We start from the raw sequence: 24,603 nt of genomic DNA, 5'->3' as shown, positions 1-24,603 counted from the left end.
GCTAGGAAGATGGAGCTATGGTGGAGAATTGTCGCCAGGGTCAACACAGTGGGACAGCATCCAAGAACACGGGATGACATCAGGAAGAGGTGGAACGACCTACGGGGGAAGGTACGTTCCTTGGTATCCAGACAGCAGGTAGCCGTTCAGAGGACTGGCGGTGGACCCCCACCTCCTCCCCCACAACTAACAACATGGGAGGAGAAAGTTCTGGCGATCAGCATCCTGAGGGCCTCGCACGAGTAGCAGGAGGACTGGACTCTGGTAAGGCAAATATTTACTATTATATCCCCCCCACCCTACCTGCATGCCATCACAAACTCCTACCCCTACCCTCACACCCATCACCCCAACACCTCACAGATACCCCACTATTACAACCCACACATCCCACAACCAAGCCCTGCATGTAACACCAATGCATGGACACCCATCACCAAAGCATGTCCAGTAGAGAGACTCACCCAGGCCCCAAAATCACCAATCACATAAGGTCAAAGACAATAATGCAAGCAAAGGAGTAGAGGGTAACTCACCCATTGCACAAGATGGAACACACAGATATAATAACTATGCATTTACACCCCAACAGGACCCCTACCCAACGTCACTGGACAGGAGGTTCCAGACATATCCAGTCCCCCCACAGAAGAGACCCACAGTGATGACAGCAGCTCTGTGCGTCTGGATCAAGAAGACCAGCCCCACCTATCAGGGACCTCTGGACAGTCGGTTCCCCTGCCACAGTCACAAACCACCACCGAACCTCCCCCTCAAGAAACACCACCACAGCACCCACCCAGCGGGCCCATACTACTGTCCCCAGGACACGTCAATCAGCAGTGTGTCCACCACTACAGGGACCCCAGGCAAACCAACTAACCCATGACAATCAGGGACCTGGGGTCAGTGGCAGTGGGCACACGGTTCAGAGGACAGAGGCACAGGATAACAGGGAAGCTGGGAGGACTGCTGTGCGACAGGGGGAGGACAGGCACAGGGAACCCACTCTCCATGAGGCACTCTCCAACATCATGGGAGCATACCATCATTCCCGGGAGACCATGGGCACGGTACTGGCCAAGTTTCAGGAGACCCAGCAGCTGCAGGAGGAACAGTACCTGGGGATCAGGGAGGACTTGAAGTCCATTAACACCACCCTGGTCACCATTGCAGGGGAGCTGGCAGACATGGGCAACACCACGAGGGACACAGTGGCACACCAACAGGCCCCTGACACTAGCCTGAACGATGAACAGCCCTCCACCTCTGCTGGCGCTAGTGGACAGGAGGTCCCGCCACAGGACCAACAGGCCACCAGCACCCCACCCCCTGCAGAAGGAGAGCCACCCCCAAATGGTCCTTGCGATCCAGGCACAAGACAGAGAATATTGCCAAGACCCCTGCCAGGAAATAAGACTCTCCTGATTGTCACCCTTCTGTCCCACTATGTCACCCTGACAACCTTGAACTGCCATTAATCCACTTCCTATGCCCCCTTGGACAATGCACCTGTGAAACCAATAAACTGGACTCCACCATGGACATTCCTCCACCATCACCCCAGCCCATTGCACAGCCCCTCCACTTATTAGCACAGAAATGAACACCCTTGAATCACAAATCCATCTGGAGTCAGTCTGTACTTTCACAAATGTGTTATTGAAACCTCTCTGAAAAATAGCAATGTCAATGTTCATTTTCACATACAAATGATCGACAGTTGTTGGGCAGCAGTAAACATAGCAGGAGGCAGAAAGTGGTACCCAGATCTGTGAAATGGAAAGCCAAAGTGAGCTGTCAGGGTCCATACACAGAGGTAGAAAGGCAGAATCATGCAATGTCCTACTGTAGTCTGATATGAGAGGAGCAGTGCCAGTCTCTTACCTGTGTTTCACTGGAAGTTTTGCATGATGATGTTGTTTCGGTTGTCTATATCTTCTTCTTCTGCCTCCTCTTCCACACTGTCCACAGGCTCCACAGTTGGCACAAGTCCAACATCAGGCCCATCCTCCTACAGCAAAGGCACCTAGCGTTGCAAAGCCAGGTTGTGCAACATACAGCACGCCACGATTATCTGGCACACCTTCTTCGGTGAGTAGTATAGGGAGCCACCTGTCAGATGGAGGCACCTGAACCTGGCCTTCAGGAGGCCGAAAGTGCACTCTATTATCCTCCTAGTTCGCCCTTGTGCCTCATTGTAGCGTTCCTCTGCCCTTGTCCTGGGATTCCTCACTGGAGTCAGTAGCCATGACAGGTTGGGGTAACCAGAGTCACCTGCAAATATCGAGGGGTATCTGTTAGACACACACCAACCATTAGTGACTCTCCCATACCCAGACACCTATTCAAACTGTGTGGGGACCTTGGGCTCACCTATAAGCCACACACAGTGCCTCTGGAGTTGACCCATCACATAATGGATGCTTCTATTCCTCAAAATGTAAGCGTCAATCACTGAGCAAGGATACTTGGCATTCACATGGGAGATGTACTGGTCTGCCAAACACGCCATCTGCACATTCATTGAATGGTAGCTTTTGCGGTTTCTGTACACCTGTCCATTCCTGCGGGGTGGGACAAATGCCACATGTGTACCATCAATGGCACCAATGATGTTGGGGATATATCCCAGGGCATAAAAGTCACCTTTCAGTATGGGCAAATCCTCCACCTGGGGGAAAACGATGTAGCTACGCATGTGTTTCACCAGGGCAGACAACACTCTGCACAACACATTAGAGAACATTGGCTGTGACACTGTTGTTTGAAAGGACCCAATGGCCAGGTAATGGAGTACTGACATGACCTGCACTAGAGGGGGAATTCCTGTGTGTTGGCGGATAGCTGACATCAGGTCTGGCTCCAACTGGGCACACAGTTCATGGAATGTGGCACGATCAAGTCTGTAGGTGATAACGATGTGTCTGTCTTCCATTGTCGACAGGTCCGCCAAGAGTCTGTACACCGGAGGATGACGCCATCTCATCAGCTGCCCCAAAGGACGTGCCCTATGGAGGAGAAGGGTGAGCAGAGGGTCATACACCACATAGGTATCACAAGGGTGTTTAGAACAATTGTGATGTAATCAGTGTGTGGCGCTGTCTGTCAGCATTCCTGCACAAAAGTGATGTGACACAGTTAGTTGTCCTGCCATGTGGCCCCCTGAAATGGCAGCTGCCTGACCTGTAAGGAGGGACAAGGGGAAATGAGGTAACTGCGCTGGCGTTGTGCAGCATTGCGGTAGGCGGACGAAGACCGCAGCACAATTCAGCATTGGTTATCATTGGGCCCTATGGGTTCCAGGAGCCAATGACGATGTACGCTGGTGGTGACGGTAAGCACTGCGGCGGACGTGACTACCATTTTCTATCTGTTCACTCACTTGATATCTGACCTTCAACAGGAGAGGACCTACACTGCAAGTGCTGCTGTGACCTGAGTCTGGAAGAGACAATGGCTACAGTGTCTGGTGTAAGGCCCCCTGCACGGAGTAGTTGAACAACCTGGTGGCTGGGTTCCTCCCCCAGTACACGCTATTCTACAGTCCTCCAGACAAACAGGTGAGTACACTGTGAGCATGATGGATGGGACATGAATGTATGGAGTGGCGTGGATGGAAGATACAGGGGGGGTGGGCAGAGGGCAGCATGTGAGGATGGCCAGTGTATGTATTTCTGGGCCAGGGTGGGAAGTTGTGGCCAATGATTAAGAAGAAATGGACGGAGGAGTAAAATCCATCCTTAGTTCACTTTTCCTGTAGGTCAGCGCCCACCAGAAGAAGGGTATTTGGCGTGCCATCGCCAAGGAAGTGCGGACCCTGGGGTTCTACCATAGACAGAGCACCCACTGCCACAAAAGATGGGAAGACCTGCGCCGCTGGACCAAGAAGACACCGGAGGCCCATCTGGGGATGGCCCTCCAACGTGGAAGGGGTGCCCGTCGCACCATGACCCCCCTGATGTACCGGATCTTGGCGGTGGCATAGCCTGAGTTGGATGGGCCTCACAGCACCCACAAGGGGGTGAGTACAGTCTCATTAAGCTCACTCTGCATGCTTAATGAGGTGTCTGGGTGGGGGAAGTGGGCTGTGGGTTCCCCGAGGCCAGGGCAAACTTGCCAGGGTAGGTCATTTGTTAGGCAGGCTCTGTGGCACTCCAACCCCAAAAGTGGTAGTGGCCATCTACACCTAGTCAGGCTCCTGTGGGTTCCAGGTGTGCATCAAATGGGTCTAGGCACAGTGCCCCATAGTCATGTTATTTTCCCCTGAACTGTTAGTGCATGGCCTAGTGCATATGGCTGTTCCCTGTGTGTTGTGTCTGCCAACGGTGGTGTTGTTGCAGGCATTGACCATGTGTCTCTTCTGTCTTTCCTCCCCTTTCTGTTTAGTCACCCTGTCCTTGTGTGCATTAGCATCATCTGGCGGAGGAGGAATAGCACCAGAGCAGGAGGGAGCTGCATCTCACATGGCCCAGGAGGGTGAATGTACAGAGTCTGAAGGCACCAGTGGGACAGAGGGTGAGGGGAGCTCCACGACGGTGACAGGAGGAGACACCAGTGACAGCGACTCCTCCTCTGATGGGAGCTCCCTTGCAGTGGCGGGCACCTTTGTGCCCACCGCATCACCAGGTACAGCCTCAGCCCACCTACCAGCACTGCCCTCCCAGCAGCCCCTCAGCGTGTTTCCTGTGCCCGCTCACCCAGGAGGGTGGGCATCTCCTTTGTCCCAGGCACCTCAGGCCCTGCCCCAGTCAGCCTTGCTGCCCTCAGTGAGGAGGCTATTGACCTGCTGAGATCCCTCACTGTTAGGCAATCAACCATTTTGAACGCCATCTAGGGTGTCAAGAGGCATTTGCAGCAAACAAATGCATACCTGGAGGGCATTCATTCTGGCGTGGCAGCCCAAATGAGAGCATTTCAGGCTCTGACCTCAGCACTGATGGCAGCCATTGTCCCTGTGTCCAGCCTCCCCTCTCCCCCCTCCAACTTCCACTACCCAGACCCAATCCCCGCTACCTCAGCCTATCCCAAGCACACCATCAGACCAGCATGCACACTCATCAACACACAAGAGTGGACATGGCAAACCTAAGCACCACACATCCCACAGGCACTCACACAAGCACCATACCCATGCAGATACACCAACATCCACTGCCTCCACTGTGTCCCCCTCCTCCACGTCTTCCTCCTCCCTCCCAGTCTAATCTCCAATCACACCTGCATGCACTACATCCTCAGCCACTACCTCCATCACCAGCACGTCCATCACTACACATCACTCACGTTCAATCACCACCCCCACTACCATGCACACGTCCCCTGTGTCCTCTCCCAGTGTGTCTGTGAGCCCTCCTCCCAAATTATACAAACGCAGGCACACACCCACTCAACAGCCATCCACCTCACAACAGCCTCCAGTCCATGCACCTTCACCCAAATTCAGCAGACGTACATCTCCTACAACCACTACCTCTTCCTCCACTCCCAAACCCCCTCCATCTTCCTGTCCCAGTGTGTCTAAAAAACTTTTCCTGGCTAATATTGACCTCTTCCCTACACCTCCCCCCCCCGTCCTTCCCCTAGGGCCAGGATGTCCAGATCCCAGCCCAGCACCTCAGCTACGAAATCACTGTGGTCCCTGTAAGTACAGTAAAATTGTGGGCGGCACACATCAGGGCTGCCAGTGTGCCACCTAGTGAGGCCAAGGATCACCCTATTCCACCACCTGCCAAGGTGAAGAAGGGGCCCACATGCCGTAGGGAAAAGCCACACCAACCACCCAGCAAGGCCTCCTCCAAGACAAAAGAGGACAGTGCCAGGGTCCCAGCAGCGACTTCCAAGGTGGGGAAGGGACACAAGGCTACAGGGAAGTCACCTCAGGGCACAGAGCCTCCGAGTGAGGGACTGGTATCACCGCTTCTGCAAGACAGAACAGCAACCTACACCGCCACCTGCACGTCTGCTGCCTCTGCTACAGTCCCCAGTGAGCAGCCGTATGTGGCTGCAGGAGACCTCCTGCTGTCTCCCTCCACAGGTGCTGACACATGCACCACTGGCAGCATCTCCGCCACAGACACCGCCGCACCCACCGCCACCTGCCCTGTGACGTGCTCAGACAGTGCCACCACAGCCGAGATCAACATCATCCCCAGTGTGCAGTCGTCCAAGGCTGCAGGATATTTCCTGGACCATGCACACACTACATGAGGCACCACAACCAGCACTGGCAATACCAGCAGTTGGCAGGCAAAGTCGCCCCAAGGTGTCTCTGCCCCCATGGAGTATCATGGTACCTGTTCCCAAATATTCTCATGGCTCTGACACCCAGGTGAGGGAATGGGAACTGCCACACACCATGTGCAGAACTCTGGCCACCATGACCCCTCCAGAACCAGTGGAGAGATGCATCCACTACCCCAGTCCTTGGCAGGATGAAGCAATGTGCGCACTAAGCCCCCTCCAGAACCAGTGGAGAAAGACATCCACTACCCCAGTCCTTGGCAGGATGAAGCACTCTGGGCACTCAGCCCCCTCCAGTGGAACATGTCACCCACTTGAGGGACTGTGGTCTTGCACTCCCCAGGACCAAGCAGTGGGCAAACCACTCACTTGAGAGACTGTGGCTTTGTACTCCCAGGACCAAGCAGTGGGCAAACCACCCACTTGAGAGACTGTGGCTTTGTACTCCCAGGACCAAGCAGTGGGCAAACCACCCACTTGAGAGACTTGAGAGACTTGAGAGACTGTGGCATTGCACTCCCCAGGAGCAAGCAGTGGGCATGGAACCCCCTCGTGGAGCAGTGGCGTCATCCCATCATCCGGCAGAGGTGCCCCCTCCCCTTCCCCCTGAGGTACCTGTTTTTTTTTCAACCTGATGCCCCAGCAGTGTTCTCTCCGTTTTGAGGCAGGTGTCATGTGTGGGTTTCGCCCATGCATTTTGGGACCACTGGTCCATGGACATTGAATGGAACACTTTGCTGACTTGTGTAGTTGCTGTACATATTTGTATATATTGATCTCTTACAGACATGTTGCCCATCTGGATTTTCGATGATTACACTCATAACAATCATTTCATTTGGTCCTTGCGTTCTTCCAGAGGGTTACGGGGTGTATATGTAATGTTGTTGCATGTATTTGTGTGTATGGTGTTGTGGATGAGGGCGGGGTGGGCGTGTTGCGTGTTGCATGTGTGTGTCACTCTCTTTTTCCTTCCTCCCTCCCCTGTGTGCTAGGTGCAGTACTCACCGTGGTCATCGCCGCCGTCTTTGATGTTCCTGGTAGAAGAGGAGGTAAACCAACATTGGTAACACCTGAAGTTCGGGCTCCATGGAGTCCTGGTTCCTCGTTGGGTGTTGAGAGGTGAGTGGTTTCCGTTCCAAAGACTGTTTCGGCCGTGCTTTTGATGGTCTTGGTACCGCCCCGGAAAAGCTGGCGGATTGGTGCCTTGTAATACAGTTGGCGGTACATTGTCTTCCACCTGTCTGTTGGCGGTTACCACCGCGGTGTTTGTTTCTACCACTGTGGCGGTCGGTGTGTTAAAGTGGCTGTCTGTGTTGGTGGTTTCCACCATGGTCGTGATTCCATTTTTTTTCCGCCGGCCTGTTGCTGGTATTACTGCCGCTTTAACACCGACCGCCAGGGTTGTAATGAGGGCCATAATTTGCTTTGGCAGGGGGGAGCAAGGGTGCGCATCCTTAGCCAAATCTGTGTGGTGCTTCCAGGAAAACAGTCCCTGCTTATGGTGTGGTGTCCGGAATCTGAGGGCCAGTTTGTAGCCAGTGAGAGGTGACTGAAATAGGGTAGTAACAGATCAGTATGGTATGAGTTAGTTGTCTACCCTCGGCTAGCCCCAAACCCCTTCCCCTTATTTGTTTATAGCTTCATCAGCATCAGCCACTTCAGAGTCCATGTTGCAGAGGGAATGGGGTCTGGAATGTGCAGCTGTGGGTGAGGTCAGTAGTTCCCACATCAGTATCCCCCAGTATCAGTCTCCAGGTGTGTTTGGGCTGGGGACACGCCACCAGCAACCGCACGGCCACGTAGTCACCCGGGCTGTGGATTGACCCAGGACGCAAACAGTAGTAGTCTTGGTCGTACCACAAGCCCTGCCTGTCTTAAGGGCAATGGTCCCGGATCTCTGTAGCACAGCGTCGGTGGGGGCCCCCACTGGTGCAGGAAAATGAATTTAGGCAGAGGAGGAGGTTGAAATTCGCACTGGGTCCCGGGGAACCTCTGATCCTCCCTATCAGCACCTGGTCTCATAAGCAGCAGTCGTAGGCAGCCACCATGATGGGTGTGTGGAAGGCAGCATGGCCTCAGGGTCTCTGCATCCTTTAGGAGCCCGAAAATACTGATCGGGGCAGTGTAGCAGATAATTGTCTGGAGGTATACAGCATTTATTATGGTGACTGAATCGGGGACCCAGGGTGCTGAATTGAGCAGAATAGTTAGGGAAGGAATGGGAGCATTACTAAAACACACCTGTATCTTGCCAGCTTGTGTGTGATTGTCACACGTTTTGCAATAAAACCATAACACCTCCTCCTAGGTAAGCAATAACGAATGCTTAAAACCAAGTGAACCTTCACTGCATACTGCATATACGTGAGCATTAACCCCCTGACTGCCAAGACTTTTCCCCTCAGTATTGAGCTCTTTTTTAGCTATTTGAGGTAGTTTGCACTAGGGCTCCACAACTTTTTTTTTTACACATAAGGTAAATTTGTGTCTTTTTTCCCCAACATCCTAGGGATTACAATGGTATCCAGGTTTGTGGGTTACTCTGGAGGGGACCAAGAAAATAGGCAAAATATGGCTAAATTTTGTGTTTTGGGGGGAAAAATAGGAAAAAAATGCTGAGGATAAAAGTTCCTTTTTTCCTATAAATGGCATCAACATACGGTTTGCTGTGCTAAAGTCATAATCTTCCCAGCTTGCAAGAAATGCAGAGCTGTGTAAAAAAACTATTTTTTTCCACAGTTTTGGCATTTTTAAAAGAAGTATCCCATTTTCAAATTTTTGTTATGCTCTCAACCTCCTTTGTGGTGGTAATCACTTTGGAAACCGTGAGTAATCCAGGAAATCAATAGATTTCTGAAAAGTAGACAAAAGCTCAAATTTGGCAAGGGGCCATAAATGTAGATCCATCAAGATCTCCCCAAAGAAACTAACTGTTAAAATAAATAAATTTTGCAAACGAGTAGGAAAAACAGTCATTCGTGACAACCTTTTAATCTCTAATGTTTTGTTATTATAGCTGACGTACAACCTACTGGTTGTGGAGTTAAATAGCTCCTCTAAGAACCCAAGGTAGCCAGAGCCAACAATGGAACTGCGCCATACAAAGGTTTTTCATTGTGCATCAAATGTAGACCAATTCATATGGTGAAATATTGAGAGTGAAAAATATGTATCAAGGAACCCTTTGTATTTCTGAAATTAGCACAAAATATGGAGTTTAAGGTACATGTAATAGCATATGATTTATGGGGTATTTTTTTAAATTACTTATTAGTTACATACTGGCTTAAATTTGCAAGATATAAATGCAGTATAATCTAATGGGTAATAAACGTTCTACTATTCTTTGCTCCCACATGTCCTCTGATGAAAATGGTATCTCACTTCTTTGAGTAGGCCTAGTGCCAGCAACAGGTAATGGGTCAAAACTCAACATGGACAATTCACAGTTTTCCACTGAAAACTGACCCCTTCTTTCCAATGTGGGTAAATATGGATTTTCGGCCCTAGCTTCGCCAGCACCAAGGGAAACCTAGCAAACCTGTACATTTCTGGTAACTAGACAATTTCTGGGAATCTATTGTTGGGTGACTTGTGTGGCTCTCATTAGCATTTTTTATCCCAAATTTTTGCAAGCTTCAAACGTTGACTTAAAAAATATCTTTTCCTCACATATCCGTGATGGAAAGTTCTAGAATCTGTGGGACCCACAAATTTTCTTCTACCTAGCATTCCCCTAAGTTGCCCAAAAAATGGTACCTTACTTCTGTGGGCAGGCCTATTGCCTGCAGGAGGAAAGCCCCCCAAACAAATCATAGACACATATATGAACAGACAGGATCTCTGCTCACATGTGTTTGATATAAAATCATATACCACCTTGGAATCTGTCTAGTGCCTTGTTCTATGTTGTTGTATACATATTAGTTCACTGTCTGTCTGAGTACAAAATTGTCTACAATACTGTTGATGCATAATGAAATGTATATTGTCCTTATACTAAAAATGTGAAAATCATCATCATACAAGATATTGGTCCTCATAACACCCCTGGCGGTCGATGCTAAAGCGGTGGTAATACCACCAACAGGCCGGCGAAAAAAAAAAATGGGATTTTGACCATGGCGGTTACCTCCATGCAAAACCGCCACTTTCACACACCGACCGCCAGGGTGGTAATGACCGCTGGGCTGGAGACTTCGGTCTCGAGCCCCGCGGCCGTCACTAGACCACCGGCGGTATCAGGACCCTGCATACTGCCGTGGATTTCTAAATCCATGGCGGTAGGCACTATCAGTGCCAGGGAATGTGTTCCCTGGCAATGATTGGGATCTCCCCATCACCACTCCCCTGAGTCCTCCCACAACACCCACGACCCCCCTACCACCCCTCAAATGTGGTAGGACCCCCTCCCCACCCACGCCCACACAAACCCCCACACACATCCCCCACGCCCCCTACACACATGCTCACACCACTCACACACATACATGCACACATACATGCACACATACATGCACACATGCACACATACATACATGTCACATTTCCCATACACATGTTACACCCCCCGCATGCATACACCCACTCACACAACACCTCTACTCACTCACACGCACACCCCCATGCACGCACACAACACACAACATCCCCTCATCACCCTCCCCTAACGGATGATGACCTTACCTGTTCCAGTGATCCTCCGGGAGGGAACGGGATCCATGGGGGCTGCTCCGCTACCAGCACCCCGTCACCAGAACACTGCCACGCCAAATACTGGGACGTAATTCGGTGGGCAGTGTTCTGATGACGTGGCGGTGATGGTGGAGCAGCCTCCACTTCAGCACCGACTGCGAGTATGGGTGCTGGCGTCTCTCTGTCTGAAAAAGGGCCGAGGGCTACCAGCTGTCATAATATGGTTGGCGAAGTCCGCCAGCACTGGCGGTCTTCGGCCCGGAGGAACCTCGACGGGCCATTGTATTCTGTACCCTTTTTCAATAACTTTGCATATGATACAAGTGGCTAATTGTGTTTGCACACTTTCACAGCAAAATTAGACATGTTGGTGAATGAGTCTCATAAGACATTTGTTTAACTTATTGCACTTACCCAGGTTCTCATGGGCAATCATTGTACATATACGTTACCTTAAAAGCTCTTTAAAAAAGTGTCAATACTTTGCATTTTTGCCACAGAGGGTGACTAATCAGTGAGTGTCCTGGTGCTTGGCATAAAAGAACAGGTAGGAGGGTGTACGAAGAGTCAGGTACAAGCCATATGAATAAAGCTTAAATACGTACGTTTTCAAGGGTCCTTTGAAGGTTACTTCAACTGTAATGGCTCTCAGATGGACAGGGATCTGGTTCTAGAACTTTGCGGCCAGGACCATAAAGGAGGAGCCCCCACCACGTTTCTTCCTAAAACAGGGGATTGATAATAGGAGAGCATTACTAGAGCGCAATGTCCTACCAGGTCTATACTCACTGATTCCCTCATTCAAGTAACTGGGTCCAGTGTTTGAAGGGCTTGGTGAATCATTGTAAGTGCTTGAATGAAATATGCTTACAGACTGGTAACCATTGGAGCTGGTCTCGAAATTGAGAAACAGAGGAATGCTTGGACACCTTATAGAGGGTGTGGATCGCTATGTTCTGCACAACATGGAGAAGTTGGAGAAGATAGTCTGGGATTCCCAGATACAGAACATTAGAATACTCCAGCCTCAACATAATAAGAGCCCTAACCACTGCAATCTGCCCTTCACGTGGAAGGAAGTTCAGACATTTCCTGAGTATTCTTAGGATGCAGATACAGGATTTCCCTACCACATCCTTCTGGGCTTTAAAAGATCTTTGTATGTCAAATAGGATGCCCCCATTTCTTGTCACCTCTGATGGGGGCTGGAAGGGAGTTACTAATGGGCCTGGCTTCTTTCCACTTTGGTAGTGAGTTAGACCCAAACAACAGAATATATGTTTTGACAGAGTTACAAGCTGTTTTTTCTTAAGCCACCCCAGTAGACCTTTCATACAGAGTGAAATTAATTATTTGGCCCTGTCATTCGTATGTAAGCAGTAAATAAGTATCATCAGCGCGCGATATTACCTTGATGCCAAAAGGCTCAACCAAAAATGCAAGTGGTATCATATAAACATTAAAATGAGTGGTATTCGGGGGGAGCCCTGAGGAACCCTCCATTTCAATGGTTTACTCAGGAGCGGAAGAGCTTAATTAATAATAGTCACTCACTATTTTAAAAAAAAGGAGCACAGCCAGCACAAAGCTGATTAAGTTAACCCCAAGGACTCCAATCTGTGTAACAAGATTTTGTGATCTGCAGTGTCAAATGCTGCTGACAAGTCTAATAGCACCAAGGCTACATTAAATCCGGAATACAAGCCTGCTTTCATGGATTCTGACATTTCTAGCAGTGCTGCCGCTGTGCTATGTCGTTCCCTGAACCCAGGTAGTCAAGGGTGCTAGAGATTGCCTTCCACGACAAAAGTTGTGAGCTGGCAGTTTACGGTATTTTCAAGATTCTTTGCGGTTGCTGGTAATAAAGAGAACAATCTAAAGTGTGCTAGAACCTTGAGAGTGGCATTGGACTCCTTGAGTAGGGGAATTCGATTTTCTCTCTTCTGTGACTCTGGTACTACCCCAGAATGAAGAGAAACTGCGAATAGATCATGGTAAGAGGGGGCAATAGCATCAGCAATTGGTTTCAAAATATTCTGGGGAAACGGGGCATGGGGGATCCAGCTCAACAGCTTGAGAAATTGGCTTTAGTTCCTCTATTATGGGTGGTTAGAATTGCGTCATCTTTCTTATAGTTGTTGGCCCTGGTTTATCTCTGGGTAAAGTATCATAGTACAAGCATTCGACAATCAGTGGGTTGGCCTGAATTTTAGTACTCTTGTCCCTGCTGCTGGAAAAAGGGAGGTGGCCATTTAAGAGTGGTTGATCAGTCTCTTATAGTTCTGTTTGTGCTGCAGTCTGGTGGATATGTCTAAAACTATAGACATGCTGTTGTAGTCCAGTTAAATATGGTCTAATAAATAGGTACTTGTAGGAAAGTACCCTCTTTTTGCCATGGTTACCCTCATTTTCTGCCTGATGTTAGTGCTAACCAGGACCACTATGATTATGCTCTCTATCCCCTAAATTTGGTTGCTGCATACTAGTAACCCAGTATTTCACCCACAATTGGCATACTGATACCTCCTTATAAGTCCCTAGTATATGGTACCTAGGTAACCAGGCAGAGGGTTTCCAGGGGATCCCTATGGGCTGCAGCATATCTTTTGCCACCCATAGGGAGCCAGTGCAAAGACTTCTGCAGGACTGCCATTGTAGCCTGTGTGAAAGAGTGCAAGCACTTTTTTGCTGCCATTTACACTGCACTAGGTTACTTATAAGTCACCCCTATGGCAGGCCCTCCATCCCTGAGAGCAGGGTGCAGAGTACCTGTGTGTGAGGGCACCCCTGCACTAGCAGAGGTGCCGCCATGACCTCCAGGACCATTTTCCCAGACTACATGAGTGCGGATACGCTATTTTATGTGTATACTAGACATATGTCAATACCTATGTTTTTAGCTACATAATGGTGGCCCCGAACATAGGCCTGTTTGGTATCAAACATGATTGAATCATACCCCAAGGCTTTTGCAAGCATTGGTTGTATGATGCCGCCAGTATTGCCATTTCAGCCTTCTGAGGGTTTCCTGGTAGCCAAGCTGCTGCCACCTCGCAGACAGGTTTCTTCCCTCCTGTTGCTTGAAAAGCTTGAGCCCAGTAAGGCAGAACAAAGGCTTTCCTTTGGGAGAAGGGTGTTACACTCTCTCCCTTTGGAAAGAGGTGTTACAGGCTTGGGAGGGGTACCCTCCCCAACCCACTGGAAATGCTTTGAAGGCCACGTTTGGTGCCATCCTTGCATAATACAGTCTACACCGGTTCAGAGACCCCCAGTTCCTGCTCTGGCACAAAACTGGACAAAGGAAAGGGGAGTGAGCACTCCCCTGTCCATCACCACTCCTGTGGTGGTGCTCAGAGCTCCTCCAGAGTGTCCCTGGGTTCTGCCATCTTGTTTCCAGGGTTAGCAGGGAACTCTGGGAGCATTTAAGTGGCCAGTGCCAGCAGGTGACGTCAGAGCCCTCCGCTGATAGGTGCTTACCTGGTTAGATGACCAGTCGCCCTTTCAGGGCTATTTAGGGTTGCTCCTTTCAGTGGTTCTTCAGATTCAGATTGCAAGACTCCAACAGGACTCCTCTGCATCCTCCACTTCACCTTCTCACCAAAGAAACTGCATCTGAACCCTCCAGGAACTCTATAAACTGCAACAAAGAGGCCAAGACAACTTCTGCAACTTTGTATCTTCAGCTCCTGCCAGTAACTGCAACTGTATCCTAGTCATACATCCTCAGAGGTCAGCCTATCTTCAGCCTGCACCAGAAGAGTGAAAGAATCTCCCTAGGGGTGAAGGCACCACTCCCCTGCTTCAGCAGGCACCTACTGCATTGATGACCAGTGGCTTGATCTCCTACTGAGCTGCTTGGATCCTGCATCACAAGTGGTGGACTGAAGTGGTCCTGATGATCCTGACGTCCTACTGTCCAACTTTGGGCAGGTGAGAGCTTTCTTTGCCACAGAAGACAGTACCCCCTTGCATCGCATTTTTTGCAGTCACCAAGGCTTGTTGGCATTTATCCGAGAAGTTCTTCATGGTCCATGTAGCTCCAGACCCCAGCACTCCATCCTGCTATGCACAGCTTCCTGAGTGGTTCCCCGGTGATGTGGGAGCCTTTGTCTACGTGCTGCATGGACCTCCATTTGCACCTTCTTTGTCCCCGTGCTGTGGGACTCCTGGTCATGTTGCCTGTCTTCTGTGGGCTCTTCCAGTTGCTGAGAGCCCCCTTGGACTTCCCCTCCTGGGTACAGTCCACCTGGCCCTTCCTGGTCCTGGCTAGCACCATTTTCTGCTAACGTCAAGTTTTGCATTTACCAAGGCTTGTTGGCTGAGTTCAGCAAAACAAACTAGACTGAAATCTTCTACCCGGTGTGGGACATCACTTGCACCAACCAGGACCTGACTCCGTCTTCTTGGGTGCAATGCTGACTGATCTTCTTCACTGGTGGTTCTTCTTTTGCAACTTTATCCGGGTTAGCGGGGGCTCCTTTTCTTCCTGTAATCTTCTGTGCTTCTTGGACTTGGTCCCCTTCTTTCAAAGGTCTTCAGGTCCAGTAATCCACTGTTGGTATCTTGCAGTCTGTTCTGGTTTTTGCATAATCTTCTTTCTTATGTTCTTATGTGTTCTAGGAAAGTTAATGTGTTTTACTCCTGCTTTCCTGGGCTGTGGGGTGGGTTCTATTACTTACCTTTGGTGTTTTCTAATACTCCTAGTGCCCCTCTACACACTACACTTGCCTAGGTGAGAAACCAACATTCTCATTCCACTTTCTTAGTATATGGTTTGTATTCCCCCTAGGTCCATGTCTAACAATTGTGATTTTCACTAATTGCACTGTTTTCTAACTATTTTCTTTCCTAATTTTGGATACTAGTGTACATAATTTGTGTATTACTTACCTCCTAAGGGAGTATAGTCTCTATGGTATTTTTGGTAATTGTGTCACCAAAGTAAAGTACCTTGGTTTTTGTAACACTGAGTATTTTCTTTCTTGTGTGTAAGTACTGTGTACTGTGTGACTGTAGTGATATTGCATGAGCTTTGCATGTCTCCTAGTTAGGCCTTGGCTGCTCATCCACCCTACCCCTAGAGAGCCTGGCTTCTAGACACTGTCTACATTTCACTAATAAAGGATAACTGGACCCGGTATAAGGTGTAAGAACCATAGGTACCCACCACAAATTGGGCCAGTATCCTACAGTACTGAAATTAGTGTACATGCTGATATTTGAGTAAATTATGTTGGACAAATAGTAACCTTGCAAAAAATCTCAAATTAACAACATCTGAGCAAATCCAGTGATAAAACCGCTAAGCAGCAATCCTGCAATGTACACCACAATTAAGTGGCTTAAAGATACAAAGTAGCATTGTTAAAATTTGAGAGATACAACTCATTTTCCTTATTTTACTAGTGGCACATTTGCAGTAGAGACTGTTGAAATCGTAATTAAATGTAAAGAGTTCATCAATGTTTCATATTATACAAGCACATACTTTCTAGTATTGAGGGCTAAAAAACAAAACATGCCATTATAAATTCAGTTGTCAGAGAAGTAGTATCAGCCTGTTGTTATTGACATTATCTTATTTGAATAAAATATAATCGCAATCTCCAAATGTGATACTAATTCTAAAACGTGGTCAGTCTATTTGTATTCCCTAGAGAACCCACTCATTTGTATGATTTTACTGACTATAAGCAGGTTTATTGTTCCATTCTATATGTATTACTTTTTTAAACTCCCCCAGCATTAGCCATGCTGGCTGAATTAAATGTAAGCAGTTCAAGTAAAGTGGCTTGGAAGATGTGGGGTGTACCTCTTCCAAATAAATCAAAGTAGTGTAGCTAGTTTCTATGTAAATTTGTGTTAACAGTTTTTGGAGTAAGCACCCAATTAATACTGAAAAAGCATCACACTATTGCAAAGTGGCTAGGGGGAGCTAGCAATAAGAAGTTGGGGGAGAGGAAGATATAATAATAATAATAATAATAGTAATAATAATAATAATAATAATAATAATAACAGTGATAATAATGATGATGATAATAATAATGATAGTAATAAGAAGAAGAAGGAGAAGAAGAAAAATAATTGCCAATATTGTTGTTATTAGTATTATTATTATTATTATTATTATTATTATTATTATTATTATTATTATTACCATGTAGAGGAAATAGGCTGAAGGTTAAATACCTTTAAAGGGCTATGGGACTCTGAGGGGAACTGCAATATCCTTATCATGTACGCCAGGGCGTACTTTATCCCATATAATACATGGTCACACTGTCACCTTTCCTACAAACCACTTAAAACCTTGGTGTATAGTTCTTTCATATTTAGGATCAGGCATATTTGCAAATATGAAGAATAAAAATCAAACACATCACAAATCTGTTAGTTATTTGTTGTAACAGATATTAGAAACAGTTCAATACAAGGCACCTAAAAAAATTGCAGTAACTCAAATTGTGCAGAAAAATGCAGAATGATTCTACCTATATGCTCTATTTAAGCAATACACAAAATAAACATATTCTCTATGCTTGCCATTGTAAGCTATTAACATAGTGCAGAAGAAAGAGAAACAACATTCTGTTTGTTGCTTTAAACAGCTGATTTAATTATGTTCTGTGACCTCACCTGCCTTTCACCTCGTCTGCTGGCTTTGGCATCAGGCATTGTGATGTCAGAACTCGACTGTTATAACCTTATAATAGTCAGTTCTGATGTCTTTTCATTATAATTGGCGATTGGTGCATCACAAGTTGCTGATTATTAAGAAATATATGCCTACAGGTTATACAGATTACAGACTAATAATAATAATAATAATAATAATAATAATAATAATAATAATATTATCATCTGTAGACATGTAACCCAACCCCAAACCCAACTCAATAGTGAACACTTTATTAACTACCGGATGTCAGGCATAACTGACACAACTGAAATAGCAACTCACCTTTTTAGTTTAGTGTGTCTCAATTAGTGGAGAGGAAGGTTGTGCCTACCAATTGTAGAAATAATAGTTCACAGAAATATATGCATCAGGTTAAGGGGACAAGTAAGTGAGAGTACAAAACACATGGACAAAGGAAACATTTAATTGATGAGTTGGTTATTCGGTTGATTTATCCTAAATAATTGTCTTGTACAGCCGCTTCTTCTTATGCCACTGTATCTTTTTTTTCACAGTGCAGACTGGGTCAGATATGGAAGTCATGAATAATCACAGTACATTAAAAAGCTTCATCTTCCAAGCATTGTCCAGCCATCAGATGGTGAAGAGTATCCTCTTCTTCCTCTTCCTGATGGATTACCTTTTAATCATTACTGGAAACTTGGCTATAATCGTTGTAATTCATTCAAATTTCCATCTCCGCAAACCGATGTACCTCTTGCTCAGCAACCTATCTTTCCTGGAGATATGGTATACAACATCCACCATTCCCAACATGCTGGCTGGCCTCCTGCAGGATGTGAGAAGAATCTCTTTCGCCGGCTGCTTCATCCAGTTCTATTTCCAGTTCGCCTTGGGCAGCACAGAGTGTTTCCTCCTCACACTTATGGGCTATGACAGATTACTGGCAATCTGCAAACCTTTGTATTATCAAAAACTCATGAGTAGTCGAGTTTGTATGCTACTAGCTCTGTCTTGTTGGGTGGCAGGATTCCTCTGGTTCCTAGCCCCTATTGCTCTCATATCGCAGCTGCCATTTTGTGGCCCAAATAAAATCAACCATTTTCTCTGTGACCGAGGCCCACTGATGAGCCTCTCTTGTAAGCATGATTATTTAACAGAGATCACTTTCTTCGCCTTTGCCACTACAATGAATGTGAGCACCTTCTTGTTCATCTTGATTACCTACATGTACATCATATACACAATTTTGAGAATGTCATCTGCAGCAGGGCGTCAGAAAGCTTTCTCCACCTGTTCCTCTCACCTCATTGTGGTGTCTTTATTTTTTGGATCTGTCATGTTTATGTACATGAGGCCAGCAGGCCATACATTTTCACAAGACAAGGTGGTGTCTTTGCTTTATATTGCGGTAACACCGCTACTAAACCCTCTGATATACACTCTCCGCAACAATGAGTTTAAACAAGCCTTGGGCAAGATGCTGCACCAGGAATAATCACAATTACATATTTGTGTGCATGCACTGTCTGAATCTCAGTAAGAGGATTGGACAAACAAGTGTATTTTCGTTCATTAAATGATCCAAGCATTTTCAACCTGCCCACACATCTGCTCAATCACCATCCTTTACTGTATAGATTTAAGCACCAGAGAAGGCCAGGCTGCAGGAGGTTGTCCAGATCTGAAAGTTCTCTGATACGTCATTAGAGAACGTTTGGTTGTGTACCAAACTTATGTTAAAAAATGCAGCAAATTTCCCCTCTCCTGTACTCCGTATAAGTTTGCATTATGTTGGGTTCAATATGGCACTTTGTGTGCATTCGCCTCATAGAAAAGGTCCAAGCCTACTGTTCCAACCTTTATGAAAATGTGGTCCATGATGTCCGGCCTCTTTTCTTATGAGGGTATTGTGCATGTATTTTAAACTTTTCTCCTGCACGCAGACTACCACTAAAAAAACTGAAAGTAATTTAACCATGCATCTATAATTGCTCTAATCACACTAGTTGTGGAAGTGTCTCTTTAACCACATTTCCAAACATTACATATGTTAATGTAGTACTTTTCTACTGAAGGCTAATGATGCAGTTAAAACATTCTGTGGATTTTTGAGAGACATTGTTGTTGTCGATTATGGGCAGAATATCACTGTAGTATCCTGCTGGACATGTTCTAGTGTTTCCACCAGCCACTCTGCTGAGGGTTGGCTTCCACACTCACCCCACACCCATCTATCACAGGCATCACCAGTCAGGTGACCCTGCTAATAAAAAGGGCTGGGTCCATGTGCCGTGAAGCCAGTTATGTAAACCCTACCAGTGTGTCTGTGTCACCTTAGTGCAGCATGAGGGCCTAGAGCCCCCAACACCACAATGGCGATGAATGGGTCTGGCCCACAACTTTTACGTTGTTCATGGGGGAAGAGTAGCCTTCAAATGAGGCACTTCTGTGACCATTGCCAGCTTGACAGATGTCCAGCGCAGGCACTGGTGCTCCCAGTGAGCAGCCAGGCAGCTGTCCTCCTGCCTCGATTCTGAAAGACAGTACGTGGCCAAGAACACTGTGGGGCACCCCACCGGACCACACCTAGATTGCGGTGCCCTAACAAGCCTGCCAACAGCTATGACTCTTGTGAGCCTGCCACCGGTGAGAGAGAAGAAGGAGTGTCGCTCACGGTAAACAACACCATATGGCCCAGTGGTGAAGGACATCACCACTAGCCAGGAGAATAGGCACATGAGGTGCCAACAAAAGGTGCTCATGAAAGAAATGTACAATGTTAGAGGTGTGCAGATGGCCGTGCTGGTCAAACTGACAACACAGGCAGGAGCCCAGGAGACACTGAGCCCTCCGAAAGTGTGACAAAACACCAGGGAGAAGAGGCCACACCAGCCAGCCACACCGCAGCACAGGAAGGCCACCATTGGCCCATCGTTTAGCAGGTCAGCAGAACTGACCAACCCTGCCAAGCAAACGGAGGCAGGAGTGAGCGCTGTAACAGTGCAGTTTTGAGGTGCAAGAGCATCGCACTCGAGTGAAGACTCAGAGAAGAGGACGGTGACCCTCCAGTCAGGGAGCGGACCACCAAGAAGATCCCAGAATCAACCTGGCCTGCAAGAGGTCTGAGGGGTGAAAGGATCAAGTCCTACTGGCAGGACAGTCCATGTGGCGCAATATGTGATCTTTGGCACAATGCCACATTGAGAAACAAAGAGGAGCAAAGAACATGGCACAACGCCATGACATGAATGGGTGAAGAGAAGAAGGGTGTTACAAACCGGTCACACAGAAGATCAATAACACCACAGGTTCGCAAATAAAAGGAGAAGATCAACAGGACTGATGATTCATGCCAGCATACAAGAGGGTATCCATCACCACAAAACAGCCACCGGGGTGAACAGATGTCACTAGAGACAGCTCTGGGTATGGACCAACTGTAAGCCACCAGCATGTGTAAACCACGTCCAGGCCCCACGCATCCTAGCTTAACCGTCCTGCCACCTATCACCGGTTGCTTGACCACGATGGCATCTCTGTTGCCAACTGCACATGCCAGGCAACAACCGCAAGTGGAAACAAAGTCCCTCAAGTCATCCTTTCACCAGAGAAGATACCACCACCTGTTGATCTTCCAGATGATGTAGCAAGATCATCATCTTTATGAGGTGCATCACCCTAAACACCTGAGGAGCACAGCACCACCTGAGTGGAGCCAAAGTCAGCAGTAAGATCTGAAGTTGGCAAGGCATCCCCTGCACTCTGCGAGGCTGACCACCCAAACACCTGCCATGAGCCCCCGTGAACCGGACACCTGCCAACTAGAACAGACAAGACCATTCGGATCACCCACCCTTGGGTTTGCATGAGGCTCGGACATGGTTCCGTGGCAATCCAGGGGCAAGGGACTCAAGGGAAATCTGGTGAGAGAGGAATCCCATCACAAGAGATGTGTCTGAGACAGCTCCGCCACAGACAGAGACTGATTACCCAAAGACAATTGCACTAAGGCCAGAGCACCTGAGTCCTGATGGCGCGAGCATGCCAACCTTGCGACAACCAAACTTCTGGCTCCATGCGCGACAGAGATGTGGTCATGTAGGCAGTTCCTCATCGACGCCTTAGCTTCGTCCGCGATATGCTGGGCACAGTCCACACAGTCCCGTGGCAGGTCCCCAAAGGGCCTCGAGGAGACTCCTGTCCAATGGAGTTCTGGCAGAAGAGGGATGCCTGACACTGCTCTGCCAATGGACGTTGGTATGCACTAAGGCCTTGATGGAAAACGCTTCTTATATTCAAGTTTTCCACAGTCTTTGGAGGTGTACCATCCTTGGAGCCGGAACGCCTTCCAGAGATCCTTAAAGTGGACTCCCCACTGCTCCTGAAGCCATCGCACCATATTTTGTACACTAGGAGCCCAAGCGGGACAGGACCAGCAGTCCCCAAATGAACTGTGATGTCGTGGACAGGCAACTGAAGTATCTGGACGTCATCTGCACTGCTATTCATGTCCAGAGCAATCTGGTTAGACAACAGAGGCGTGCCATGATGCCACGTGCCCAGCTGTACCTGTTCCATGCAGCATGTCTGCCAAATCGCCTGAAGAGACTCAGTGATTGTTTATAGTTGATGTTTTCTCTCCCACAGGTTGGACTTAGTTTGTTTTGACTTTCAATAAAATTTGGGAGGGATGTAGTGTCCTGCTGGACACATTCTAGTGTTTTCCAACAGCCACTCCGCTGAGGGCTGGCTTCCACACACCCCCCACACACATCCATCACAGGCGTCACCAGTCAGGTGATCCTGCTAATAAAAAGGGCCATGCGCACGTGCCGAGTTATGTAACCCACTACCACTATGTCTGTGTCATCTCATTGCAGCATGAGGGCCTAGGGCCCCCAACACCACAATCGCCAACAAAGGTGATGTTCTTCCCATGTTGCCTGCAGGTATTACAAAACTCTATGTGCACTATCCTCTATGTGCACTATCCCGGCTGGGCCTTCCTGACTTCTGATTTTGTTGCACTACAACCTAACTTCAGCAAGTGGTGCACTGGTTTGATGATGGTAATAACTGGGAGATAGGGAACAATGCACCAAAATAAAATCAATATCTAGTTAGACTGGTGTGAAGAGCCTGGGGAAAAGTAGTCTTAGCAACACTTAAGATACCATCCATTTAACCCTGATTTGCAGTTGTGTTCCATTAACCTTCTAAACGTTATAAAACATTTTAACGTCCAGGTGGAGGAAGGGCAAATGTCAGACACAGATATAACAGGTTCTTAACATTTCAGGCACCGGCAACCTTTGAGGTAGGTATGTGCTTATTCCTACAATACATGAGGATAGTGCACACTACATGAGAAATCTGGACCAACTGTTTGGAAACACTACCAGAAACAAACATAATGTCAGGGATGCTGAACCTGGTGGAAGGTAGAAGATTTATCACAAATCTCAACACAGAAGTACTGCAGGATAGAAAAGGAGACACAGAACAGGCAGGAGAGAAGTGATCAAAGGACTGCCCAAACCCCCTGAGTGACTTTGATAAGGCTTTCCCACACGTTAGCAAATCTCACGTATTGAACATTCCAAACTAATCCAATTTCACTACATATATAAAACTATAAAACTTATAATACCCCTTCCACCCCACACCCCCACCCCAAAACAAAAGCTAGCACAATTTACAGTGATAGAGTAAAAACAAAACATCTCAAAGTGGATGTAGAAACATATGCTCACTGGGCTCAATGAAATGAAAATAATTATATCACAATTATGGAACAAAAAATTGACATTGGCACTGAAAAAACTCAACCACCCTGCACAGCTAAATGTCATATCTAATAGTATTTCCTTTGCATTCGGACAGTGCGCCTTGACATTTTTGAAAATATATGTTGATATTCAGTATTATTTTTCAGTTATAAACCTAATTGTTCTGTGTGATTTGAGTTACAAATAGTCAATACAAATTCCTGGGCTATGCACATAATACATTTACAAGCGAACAACGTTTGCAAGGAATTTGAATCAAGTTGAAGCAAGGACGGATTCAAGGTTAATTTCCCCTCCAGCTCTTCCTCTGGTGCAATGTCGAAAGCCATTCTGGGTATATCAGTTTTCAGGGGGTTCTCAAACATACGTGAGTGGCTTCAGCCCCGATGCATAGGTTCAGGCTCTTCCAACATCATTGTTTTTGTTCGTTCAAAGCTAAATAATAGATTCAAAGTAAGTGGATTCAAAGATAGACGGTCACAGGTTCCTAATTGTGATATAATATTGTGCCAAAAAGTATGAGGACCATTTGGCTTGCATGTGATAGAGATGCAGAACCTAAAGCCACGGCGAGCACTGGGGCGGTTTTCGTGCTGGCTTGACTGATCAAGGTTGCCTTGGTCTGGACACATACCCACCTCTTGTGATACACCTTATTCATTAGCCAATACAACAGTTGCACAAATCTCTACCTCACCTAGAACACGTATGCACATTCTAGAAAAAACTACTGAAATATAAGTTTTTTTTAAGTATAGTATTTGCTATCCGTTCTGTTTTAAGTCCCAGTGTTGCCGGCTTTTCTAATGAAAACCCACTCCATCTCTATCTTTTGACATTGTTTCACCCTTACACGCCAATTTAATCTGAAGATTTTACATCCTTTTTCCAGACTAAGGGTTTTTCAGACCCCTTTCCCACAGCTCATAGGCCACAGACTGCAACCCTGCCTATTGCATTCTGAAGAGTTGCTAACTCTCGAAGCCGCAGGGTATAGCATTGTTACTGAACATATGGAAAAAGGAGAAGGCCCACTTTTGCTAATGCATGAATTAGGAGGAAAATGTGCAGAATCATACAGGATCAGAGAAGAATACAGGCCCAGAATGCTCATGATGTCCAAATAGAAAGCCCAGGACAGGAAGCATGGAGGCAAGACTCGGACAAGCAGAAACATTTATTCATAACGCAGCTGGAAGTAGAAGGGCATAGAAAGCTAGAGTCATA

At 47.3% G+C, this 24,603-nt stretch overlaps 1 protein-coding gene across 1 annotated transcript in view; it reads left to right on the top strand.

Annotated features, from left to right (window-relative positions):
• LOC138301540 (olfactory receptor 6N2-like) overlaps positions 1–19,082 on the top strand; it is an 83,158-nt gene extending 64,076 nt beyond the window's left edge. Inside the window, exon 2 of the mRNA XM_069242057.1 lies at positions 18,139–19,082. Within this exon, the coding sequence (XP_069098158.1) occupies positions 18,139–19,082 (944 nt within the window). The remainder of the gene's footprint in view (positions 1–18,138) is intronic.
• The last annotated feature ends 5,521 nt before the right edge of the window (positions 19,083–24,603 follow it).

Source organism: Pleurodeles waltl, chromosome 6 (assembly GCF_031143425.1).
Source record: "Pleurodeles waltl isolate 20211129_DDA chromosome 6, aPleWal1.hap1.20221129, whole genome shotgun sequence".
NCBI lineage: Eukaryota > Metazoa > Chordata > Amphibia > Caudata > Salamandridae > Pleurodeles > Pleurodeles waltl.
This window is presented reverse-complemented; position numbering and strand designations above follow the sequence as displayed.